This window comes from Taudactylus pleione, unplaced genomic scaffold (assembly GCF_031769625.1).
Source record: "Taudactylus pleione unplaced genomic scaffold, aTauple2 ptg000229l, whole genome shotgun sequence".
Lineage (NCBI taxonomy): Eukaryota > Metazoa > Chordata > Amphibia > Anura > Myobatrachidae > Taudactylus > Taudactylus pleione.
In genome coordinates this window covers 690,075-701,965 of record NW_028284631.1, presented here as the reverse complement: position 1 = coordinate 701,965, position 11,891 = coordinate 690,075, and the positions used below count along the sequence as shown (strand labels likewise).

Sequence of the window (11,891 nt, the reverse complement as noted above, 5' to 3'; positions counted from 1 at the left end):
CGCACATCTCTAATTATTTTAGCATGTGCATGTCTATCTAATACAGACAAATGCAGACTTTACCAGTGATACTAGCTTTACAACTGCATTAAAGTGAATTCCATCCTCCAGGGCAAAGATGACATTTCTGGCAGGCCGCCTGACTGTGGTCTCTTTCTGAAACAGAAATGCAAAAATGTCACCCACAAGGAGAGTCTACCATGCTTACCGACTAAGGGACCAGTGTATTTATTTTCTACCTTTTCACTTATGAAACTGTGCTGCGAGTATTGGCTGGCATATTCTAATGCAAAATGCCAGTAAGATTAATAAATAATAAAATAATAATAATAGAAGCCAGCAGAATGTCTGGTACAGTATGAAATAGTGTTATATTACAGCTCTTTAGATATACAAGATGCAGTAATAAAAACTGCAAACCACAAGCATGTGAAAAATAAACAAACGCTCCCATATGCAGCAAATGTGCCAGTCAGTAGTATAACAAGCTGTGATGATACCAGTGATAGGGGCACAGTAGTAGGTGGGATAGTGTCAGGCACAGTGACACAGGGTGAGCACAGGGGGTGTGGCGGTGTGGCTCTGTGCGTGGCACTGGAGGGGGGTGTGTCGCTGGGCGCGGCTGGGACACTGGTGAGCGTGTGGAGCAGGTGCCGACGCCGTTACTACTAGTGCCCGGTCTCAGCGTCTGGCAACGTCACCGGGGGGTGTGGCCGAAGCCGCAGGGAGGCGTGGCTGGCACGGCAGGTGTATGGATGGGCGGGACAGAGTGCGAAGTGGGCGGGGCTCCGCCGGTAAAGTAGCTGTTCCAGTCTCACCTCTATCGCTGCCACCTGTGCCTTCCCTTTCCGCCGGAACAGAGATGGTAAGAAGAGAACCGGGGGTCCTACTGCAGACGGGAGGGCTGGCAGGGTGCTCTCACCTACATTCGCTGGCTCTGTGTATACAGTGCCAGGCACACAGTCTCACCTGACAGGCTGGAGCAGGCACACTGCTCACCTCCCACCTGTCTATTATTCCACTGCTGGTATTAGGAGGGGCGGCTGTCATATATTGCTGACTATAATGAAGACAAAATATATTTTTATACCAGTATAAATATTGCGCTGTATTAGATGCTAACACATGAGTCATCTGATAAATGTCAGAGGAGGCCAGAACATGGTGCATGTGTGCCCATCTACTTACAGGCAGCACTTACCTATGTTACTGGAAGATCACATTAGGCTTCTGTATAGTGCACTGTAAATGATCTGTAGTAGTATACACTTGTCACCTGTAGTGCACCATGTATGTTACAGGTAGCATTGCCATTGGCTCACTGCTTGCAGTACTAGCACCTGTCTTGTGAGAGGTCTCCGTTCCTGTAATCCTGTTGGGCACTTGGTCACATCATTTTGTCCCATACATCGTATACTGTACTGTAGGAGTCCTTTTGTGCTGGTTTGTATGCTTGGTGATGTCAGCTACACATTCCTGTGCTAATTGCACTCTTGGGATGTTAACAACATGTTTAATTTGTTTAGGACATCACCGTGCCTCATGACAACCTATTGTTGTGACAATTTCAAATTATTTCAGCACAATAGCAATTTTCTTTGGTTACTATATGAAACCTTAGGAAGATTGTCCTCACTTTTTTGTTGTGTATAAAATCTGAGCTGTGGGTTTTGGTGACTCACATATCTGTCATCTCTTATTTGTGAGAATTAGAATAGTACCTTCATGCTGGGTGATGTATTACACTGGAGCCCCAAATAGGCAGGTTGTGCTTCAATTCCAGATGTATTAGAAAACGTCATAGCAACACACAGCTTGTAATGTTATAGCGATATTACAGAGATCTCTGTCAGATGTGTGAAGATGTGAATTAATAATATACAGCTGAAATTGTGTATACTATGTATCCAACTAAGGGCCTGATTCAGAGACGGACGCAAATGCTGATATTTACGGAGTTCAGCGATTGTCTGTAAACTGCGCATGTGTCAAAGTACATTACCAAAGCCGGTTGCAGCGATTTCTTACTCGCAGTCAGTGAGCCTTTGGGGCGGCAAAAAAAGTTAGACATGTCGCGACCGTTATTGAGACATGTCACAGCCTGCGTCTGCAATCCCGTATGCAATTAAAATGTCTCTGGCGTCTCCGGCCTGATTCAGAAATGTACGCTAACCCGATGGTTAGCGTACATCTCTGATGGTGGGAGGACTGCGCATGCGCAGGAGGTGTACTAAGTACATGCAGCCCTCCGTCTGCAAGTTCGCTCGTAGAGCTTCCCAGCTGCAGTCTCATTGATAGGCTGCGGCTCTTGGGAGGAGGAATGGGGGCGTTTCTGGGCAACGTTCTAGGAAACCGGGGCATGGTCAGGGTCGGCGTCGGGGGACGCAGTCTTCCTGGCTTCGCTACCTGTCTGGACCCGGTCAGGCTGCGGTAAGCTTCAGCTGCCGCAGCCTGGCCAAAGGAGCAACAATCACCACCGATGGTCGCGATTGTTCCGATGCTCGCAGCGCTGGGATCACGCAGATGCAGCAAGGAGGTGTCCGCCACCTCCTTCTGCATTTGCATTTTAAATGGACGGCATTGCACAGCCGTCTGTGTGCAGCTGTGCAATTCCAATCATCTCTGAATCAGGCCCCCAGATCCCACAGCCATTCTGAGCAGCCATAGGGTTACTCGAAGCTGAGATAATCGAACGATCTGTGACCGATGCTGCGTTTTTGTACGCAGATGCTTGGATTGGCAAAGCCGCAGGTGGGCGCCTCAATACAATCCTCGGCGTCTGTGATATTTGCATATTTTCACCCAGCAGCTGAGTACGGGATCGCAGCTGCGATGGCATTAGGGTACATCTCTGAATCGGACCCTATATTTGTACATTTGATGAACCTTTTGATGCAGTTTCTTGTGGTCATTGACTGACATGTTGGGTGAGGCAAAGTTACACAGCACGGCACAGTTACGAGCTCGTACACAACACGGCATTGTACGGGACTTGTAAGCACATTTGTATTTGGATCATTGAAATCTCCTGTGTGCAGCGCCTCTATTTTCTTTGCGATGCTATTGTACAAAAATAATACATGAACAAGTGCTTTTCCTAAATGTTAAGTGCTGAGACGTTTTAGTTCACTTAACACAACAGCTCATATATGTCCAAACATTACAGTTTTCCAGTGATTTATCAGAGACTTTACATCTCTATTTAACTTGTTTTATGTTTGTTGTGAATGTTGCTAATTTTTCATAAAATAACATTAATTTACAAACCTGTGAAAAGTTTGTATGATGGACTTAGATTGAGCTTGATACATCTTTATTTGGGATGTAGTTAATAGACTGGTGGACTACATGCCGCCAGTCTATATACCGATTGCTATAGCCCGACGGGGGACTTTAGGCGTTGAAATATTAACACCTATCTTAATCCTGACGCCGGAAGATAGACAGACGCTGGACCGAACAAGGTAAGTCCAGGCATCTTAGCCGCATGGGGGGGGGGGCGTTGTTTAGGGACTGACCCTAAGTCCCGAGGGGACTTAGGGTTAGGCACCCCCCCGGGGAGGGTTAGGCTAGGGGAAGGGGGGGTTAGGGTTATGCGGCACTGGGTGGAAGTTAGGGTTAGGCACCCCCCTGGGAGGGTGCGGGAAGGGGAGTTAAGTTTAGGGACCCCCGGGGGGAAAATAGGGTTAGGCACCACCCCGGGAGTTGTAGGGTTAGGCACCACTAAAGGAAGGTTAGGAGGGGAGGGTTAGGGTACTTACTAGCGCTAGTCAGGATCTTATACTGACGGGCTTCTCCTGTCGGGATTTGAACCGGCGGCTAATTCCCTTTATTTTGTGTACAATGAAACAAGCACACATTCAGTGTAACATCTAGCTATGGATGTCTGGGGAAATTTGCTTGTTTATAATGTTTCTTCAGGATCCGGTCAGAATGTAGACAGGTTCTGAATGTCGACATGGACGACAAGAAAAATGTCAACATTCACAAATGTTGACATGTTCATTATGTCGACACCAGAATGTTAACAGTACACCTTTTGTGTTGTTAGGGGTTAGGTTTAAGGTTTACGTTTAGTCTTAGGCTACTTTGCAGTATCTGGCTTCAATGCTTGTTTGGTGCATTAGTTGGTAATTTTGATCTTGACTTTTTTTACCCTTCTAGTTTTAATTTAGCTTTAAATATATAGGTAACTTTTTTTTATTTTTGCCAAATATATGTCTGTGTGCCTTTATTTAACATTTGTAAGTTTATATTTGTTGAACTACAATATGAAACAGATCCACAGTTAGACGGTTTAAACCATACTTACCTACTTTGCAGGGCACCTTTCCGGGAGCCACCGGAGAGGACCGACCTGCTGCTCTCATCTTCAGGGGGCAGGGCCAGACTATAGCTGTCATCAGGCCCCGCCCCTTTACAGAAAACCCTCGCGAGTCTGGGAGGAAGGGGTGGGGTGCAATTATGCAAACTGTCATCGTTTAGCCCCACCTCCTTCCTACGGACCTGCAAATTTTTCGGAAAATCTCCCCATCCTGTCCACTTCACTAGGAAGTGAGGGGGGTTACCCGAAAAATCGTGATCCTCCCGCGACTCACAGGAGTGTAGGCAAGTATGGTTTAAACTAGTTCAGCTAAGCAAAATGATTGTTGTTGTTGCACTGTAATTCTCAGATTAATGCAGCTGAATATCGTAACTGCTCATTCCCAGAGACTGAATATCGGCTACAAACGTGTCGACATTTTATTGGTGAAAAAAATCAAACATTTTAAAGATTTGTTAAAATTCCAATGGCATAAACAAGTGCAGTTTCTTTTCTAAGGACCTTTCTCACAATTCCCCCCCCCCCCCCCCAGTATATAGTCAGTTAGAGCATGTATGGAAAGCACAGAAAAAAATTTTTTTTTAGCTTGCTGGTGATGCAATTACACCTATTATTGTGCTGTGCGCCTGCTTGTGCATTACGAGCTGGCAGCTAACCGGTACTATGCATTAGGCCAACTAATGCAGGAATCCCGGTAGGCCTTAGATGTGACCCTGTTATCTTTGATTTTTATTAAAATATGTACAGCCTTCACAAATGCTTAAAGTGGTCCTAGGGAAGTGGTGGAACTCACCCCACCACGCATTTATTTAATAAAGGGACTGTGCATGATGTGGGCATGGTCTCAAAAAGAAATTCAAATTGCGCCACGCAGTAGCACAATCTTATTCACATTACATCACACATAGTGCCCCTGATTCACATTACACCACGTAGTAGTGTCCCTTATTCATGTTATGACACACAGTAGAACCAGCCCCTTTTACACAATGCTCACATTAGTTTCCTTTATACACAATGCCCACAGTAGTAGTTCCCCTAATACACACAATGCCCACTGTAGTAGTGCTGCCTTATAAAATGCCCACTGCAGTAGTGCCCATTACACATAATGCCCACAGTAGTAGTATCCCTTATGCAATGCCCACTGTAGTAGTAGTGCCCCTTATGCAGAGCCCCCAGCAGTGGTGCCCCCTATGCAGAGCCCCCAGTAGAAGTGCCCCTTACACACAAAAAAAAACAATGCTTACCTTAAACCCCGCTCCTGCGTCCTCTGCCGTCCGACTGGCGACACCTCGGAACTATGGGAGAGCTGCCGCTGTGATGAAGGACCCGGGCGCCCGCTGGCAACAAAATCTAAGCAGGTGCCTGGCATCTACCTGCAGCGCCAAGCTGACAGACTGTGTTAGGTGGGCCGGAGGAGGTGGAACTGGTTCTGTCTCCAAATAGAACTGACGGAACGCAGTTCCTCCTCGTTTTGGCCCACTTTAACCCCTGACCTTCACCCAAGTCTGGGCCCCCTGACTGTGTGCTGAACGCAGATTCCCGCCTCCCTCTGCTCTTGGGCTCTAACCTATAGTGGACTCCCTTGGGCAGTGAAGAGCTTATTTCTTACCTTACTTGCTTTCATCTTTTCTCATGATTTCCATGCTACTCAGCCTTCAACTATATTCATAGGTGTGCTCGCGGTCCTCCCTTCCTTCCCCCGTTTGTACACCTATTTCTCCTATACACTTCTCTTTTTATGAGGCATGTTCCTTTTGCCATTTATTAGCTTTTCATTGTTACTTAAAAATTGGTCATCAGTTTATGTCCTTCAGATTTTTGTTTCTCAATGTTCTTTCTGGGTCGACCAGGACATGTTACATAGTTTCCTTTTCTCCAACTGTTATATATGACTTGGGCTGTTTGTGCCACAGCTTCTATTGTTACTATATCGGTCTTCTTCGGGTTCCATAGGGTCCACAGGAATTACCTTGGGGTATGTGGTTGGAGTGATCCAGGCACCAAACAGTTACAAGCTTTAGCTACTAGGATGCACTGGGTCCTCCTCCATATATACCCCGCCCCTGGCTACAGATACTCAGTTTTTTATTTAGTGCACATGAGTAAGCGGCGCTAAGCATCCAGATGGACGCCCGTGCTGCTGCTCCTTCTACCCCCTCCGGCACCGCAATACCAGTGAGTGAACTGGTGATTTCTGTGGGAGCCAGCAGAGTTTGAATAGACTCTGGGCGCCGGACTGCAGCCGGAGACACGGGGATGCAGGTAAGGTTGTTCCCCGCTTGCAGTGGAGACCTGCCAGAGGCCGCTGTTGTGGGGAACCAGGGACGACTGCTTATACCAGTAGACCACTGGGGCATATAATTCTGACGCTGAGGACAGTGGCGACTGCCATGTAAGAAGCCAGTGCACCCGGTGGATTGATGCAGCCTAGGGAAGGCAGGCTCTCCCCGCCAGCCCCTTCCCCAGCCCAGACGCTGGTCCAGAGATGAGGTTTCCCGCATCAGGGTTGCTCCTCCCTGTCTCCCTTGTATATGAGACGCCCAGAGACCACTTTTGCCTCTCAGGATGCTTCCTTTGGGCGTTGGATTTTTCTTTCTGCTAAACAGGAGCGTCCCCACCCTTAACCACTTAACTGACGAATTCTTTTTCCAAAAACCGCTCCAAAATTGTCGTTCTTTTATGATTGAATTAGGTCTAGAACATAATTTTAAACTTATCCATCACTATTTTATTTGAAAAAATATTTTTTTAAAACACAGTATACCATAAAAATAGCAATTTTTATGTTATACTGTAGTGATGGCCATTGACAGCTGTACCATCGATGGTTCAATCATCGTTAGAAGCCATCAATTGTTTAGAGATTGGTCGAGGAGATCTGTGTAGACCACAACTGCCGATGTTTCCTAAACATCGATTGAGGGTTGCCACCGATGATGCAACATTGATGCAAACCACTTGTTTTCAGTCAGACTTTCGATGGTCGGTTGCCATCTGATATATATGTATGTATCACACAGTGTGTGTATGTACCGTGTGTGTGTGTGTATATATATATATATATTATGGCCTGGCCCTTATAAAAATGGGCATCATGGGGGAGGAGGAGCAGCTGAGGCCAGAGGGAGTGGCCCGGATACCAGTTCTTGCCGCTGCTGTCTCTTTACATTCAATGATTACTGCCGGAGCCGCAGCGGGAGGGTGTCCCGCTGGCGGCCCGGACACATAGCACAGCGGCGTCTACCAGAGCCGCCGCTGCTGCTTCTACACAGTGATCACACTGATCACTGTGTGTTCCTGGAGACGCAGCAGGAGGGCGTTCCGCTGGCGGCTCCGATACGTAGCGGCGGCTATCGGAGCCGCAGCTGCTGCTTCTCACTGAAGGGGTTGGGGCTGGCCGGGCTGCCTGATCACTGCTGGCCACAGTGATAGGGTCACAGCAGCAGCCGGGCTACATGAGCCCTGGCTGCTTCCTCTATTGAAGTGGCGCCGGGAGGGGGGTGCCGACGGTGCCCAATCACTGTGGCCAGCAGTGATCGGGAAACACAGGAGGGGGGAGCCGCGGGTGTAGAAAGAGGGACCAGAAGGTCCCTCTGATATAGGCTGCAGTGAGAAGATTAACTTCCCATAGCCGCCTAGTGGCCATTTCTGACTGGTCGTATCAGATACGACCATGCCAGGGAAAGCCCAGTCTTGTATGATAGTATCTGATACGACCGTGCCAGGCAAGTGGTTAAGGGAACTGCTTTGGGACATCCCCAAGGTAATTCCTGTGGACCCTATGGAACCAGAAGAAGAAAATAAGAGTTATGGTATAACATAAAAGGTAACTCCTTTTTTTTTTTTCTTTGAGATCCATAGGGTCCACAGGGCACCCACCCTAACGCACCTGCTTGTTATTGGGTAAACTTTTTTTTTTTCCTTTTTCTTTTGTATTTCAATGATTGCCTCTTCTCCTTCTTAGAATGTTTCTGGTGTACAACTGTCCTTCATTCTCCTCTTCCTTCTCTTGCTTTGGGCTTGGTAACAAACTACGTGCCTATAGCCAGGGTCGGAGTATATATGGAGGAGGACCCAGTGCATCCTGGGAGCTAAAGCTTGTAACTGTTTGGTGTCTGGATCACTCCAACCACATACCCCAAGGTAATTCCTGTGGACCCTATGGACCTCCAAAGAAAAAGAGTTAACAAAGGTATGTTATACCATAACTCTTATTTTTACCTGACTTTTCAAAATGAAGAATTAAAATAAAAAAAATCTGTACAGCCACCAATCATCAACTCAATATTGATTTATTTTTTTTTATTTTTTTTGTGTGTGTGTTGGCGCAGAATCTATATTTGGCAAGGAACATATCTCAAATATAAATGTAAAATTCTAAATTATCTTCCATTTTTTTACACCATTAATGTACTTCATGTGTATATAGTCACCCCTGATCGGCCTCTCCAAGCACAAGGGGCCACAAGTGTCTGGTATGTGCAGCTAAAATTACTAAATCACCCTTATGTGTGCTCCTAAACAGATACACTGTGGTCCAGGGGGCTAATTGTCAGTTGAATAAATAAGTAATATAAAAGTCACTTTGCACCTGGACAAACCCATGGTGCAATGCAAGGGCATGCCTATCCATTTATTTATTTGCATGCAGGGTAAATACTGACTGCTTTTGCATGTATCCAACACATGCTGGACAGCTTTATTTTACGCTGCAATTTAGATTTGAGTGTGGAAACAGCCCTCCCAAATCTATATCTCTGAACGTTTTGCAGTACATCTGCCCCACCTGCAGTGTAGCATGGATTTTTTTTCCTTTGCCTTTTGCTCTCAATTGAATTAGCTCTTGTACTTTTTGACTCCATTGTGTTGGATATTCTTGCATACCTCTCAACTGTCCCGCTTTTCGGGGACTGACCCACTTAGTGTCCCGCTGGGGGAGTTAGGGGGGAGCATTCTGAGTCTTACCGCTGCTTAGCAGAGCAGCATGTGAATAGATTCTGGGCCTGATTCAGAGCCGGACGCTCTGACAGAGCGCTCGCTCTGAATCAGGGCCGGCCAGCTGATTTTTTCAAACGGCCTCCTGGCAGCTCGCATAGCTGTGGGTGACCACCCACAGCTATAGCGAGCGACCATCGGGCTTGCGACGAGACCCTTGTGGTAGGGTCTCGTTGCCACAAGCCCCAGAGAGCTTTCGTCTCTAACAGAGCCGAAAGCTCTCCCACTGACATCACTTGTGATGTCAGTGGGGCCAGCCCCAGACGATAGGAATGCCTCCGTCTGGGCAGCCACGCCCCCAGTCCGCCCACCGAAGGGGGCGTGCTGTCACTCAACATCGACAGCACGCCCCCTTTGGTACGAGACCCGGAGCGTCGGATTGCCCGTTGCTATCTGGGTCTCGCGCATGACAGTCGGCTCCATAGTGCGCATGCACATCGGGCCACCATCGACCCGCTTCTGAGCGCATAGCGCTCTGAATCAGGCCCTTTGTGCGCATGTCATCAATTCACAGTGCGGGGAGAACTTTGGGCCCGATTCAGACCCGGATGCACGCTATGGCCGATTGTCGACCATCTGTGTATGCGTCAATATGCGCATGTGCGAGCCAGTCTGTGCGATTGGGAAGTGATCGCTCAAAGCCCGCAGATGGAGCACTACTTTGAGTGACAGTGCTGTTTGTGGGTGGTAACAGGGGAAGGTCCTTGAAAACGGGGGAGTGGATGTGTGAACACCCAAAATGGCGTTCTTTGGGCGTTCATAATTAATATGAAAGTCATGTTACACAACACCAGGTTGTATTTCAACCTGCAGTGATCGCACTGCTTGCGGCGGGGTAGGGTCTACCTCAAGGGCTGCGAGCAGCTCCGATGGCTCTTGATGTTACTGATTAATCATACACTTTCAGTAGATGACGTGTGCTTAGAATGAAAAGTGGACATCATTACACCGGCATGCAATCATTCTACCGTCGCTCTCTAAGACATAGAGGGCGTCCTTAAGCCAGACCATGCGATTGCAGAATTTGCATATTCTCCCCCTGACAGCTGTAAGAGAGCGCAGCATAGCGAGCGGGTCTGAATGAGCTCCTTTGCCTCTACTGTAAACATCTGTCATTATTCAAAAATCTATGTGTGCTATGTATAAAGGCATACATGTATTTATATACTTATTTTTAATAAAAGTTTATGATTATCAATTATATCTAAACTCCATTTCTCCTCTGGCTGACTTTGCAGCATAGACGTTACTACACACCAAGAAGCTTCAAAAGAAATGTTTCATGTACTAACATGATATTATCGCCTGTATTTTTATACAAACAATCCTACACATACTATTACCAGTGACTTCTATGACCTAAGGATCCCAAACGAGATTGTGCTCTTGTAAGAAAAATAAAAAAATGTTTGTGTATTAAAAGGAGCAATTTCCACCAGCTTGTACTAGAGGTCATGTTATGTTTAGTAGGTTACGTTTGTGGATCTGATTTACAAGATGAACAACATATATTTTAAAGTGTAAGGTAAAAGGGTTTACGTAAGGTTATGGTGATATTTTTTTTATTTTTTTTTTTATTTAATTTTAAATACTTTGTATCTTCAATGCACCTCATATTTAGATTGATGATGATGATGATGATGATAATAATAATAATATTATTTAGAAATTGTGTAGGAAGTCCGGTTTACCTTTTGATTATTATTTTGCCCACCAAGCACATTTAAGTCTAGGCCGAGCTTCACACTGGTTATGCTCACAGGGTTTTGGGCTACTTATTTGGGGAGTAATACAGAGTTGAACGCAAATCTGCTGTAATTGCTCCCGAATTGTGTGCATGGCCTGGGGTGCCGAGAAGGGGGGGGGGGTACAAATTGCCTGGGCCTGGGCTTCCTGAGGGGCCCAGGTCTGATGCCGCCCCCTCCCCTCCCTCACAGCAGCCCAGCACACAGCGTGTGCTAAGCTGCAGTGGGAGACTACTCGTGGTTGCTAAGCAGCAGCCACAGCAGTCTCCTATGCTTGTGGGGGGGGTGAGCACACTGATCGCACCCCCCCTGGCTTTGCGCCGGGCTGAGGGGGCTCAGAGCGCCCCCTCCGCTTCGCGGCACTGAAAATCTTTTTTTTTTTTTTTTCCCGAAGGGAGCGCGGCCACACCTCCCACGATTAGGCTATGCCCCCTGTTACCCGGGCCCGCCGCCGCGGCTCTTGGCGGGCCTGTGCATGGCACTAAACCCACATCTTGTCCATATCAGTGACGTGCGGTGAGTTAAATGGCTGGGCAGGCACTGGTTAGTATCAGAGCCAGATTTACAGATCCATATATGAACCCGAGGGTCATGTGGGCATTATACAAAGGTGCAGCAGTATATAGTGCTGGAATTTGGAGTGTTTTGATTACTGCATACCTGCCGACATTCTGGCTGCTCCTTCCGGGAGGGAGCAGCCAGATCGGCAGGACAGGGTGGGCGTGGCCGAGACAAGGTGGAGTGGCCGGTCGGGTGACGTCACTTGTGGGCGTGGTGGAGTCATGCGATCGCGTCAGTTTGGCCCCGCCCCCGCTACACAA

The 11,891-nt window shown here is 47.3% G+C and overlaps 1 protein-coding gene across 1 annotated transcript in view; it reads left to right on the top strand.

Moving 5' to 3' along the window:
- Window positions 1–736: 736 nt before the first annotated feature.
- AP1S3 (adaptor related protein complex 1 subunit sigma 3) overlaps window positions 737–11,891 on the top strand; it is a 31,747-nt gene continuing 20,592 nt past the window's right edge. The window contains exon 1 of the mRNA XM_088479274.1: window positions 737–865. Within this exon, the coding sequence (XP_088335400.1) occupies window positions 752–865 (114 nt within the window). The 5' untranslated portion in view covers window positions 737–751. The remainder of the gene's footprint in view (window positions 866–11,891) is intronic.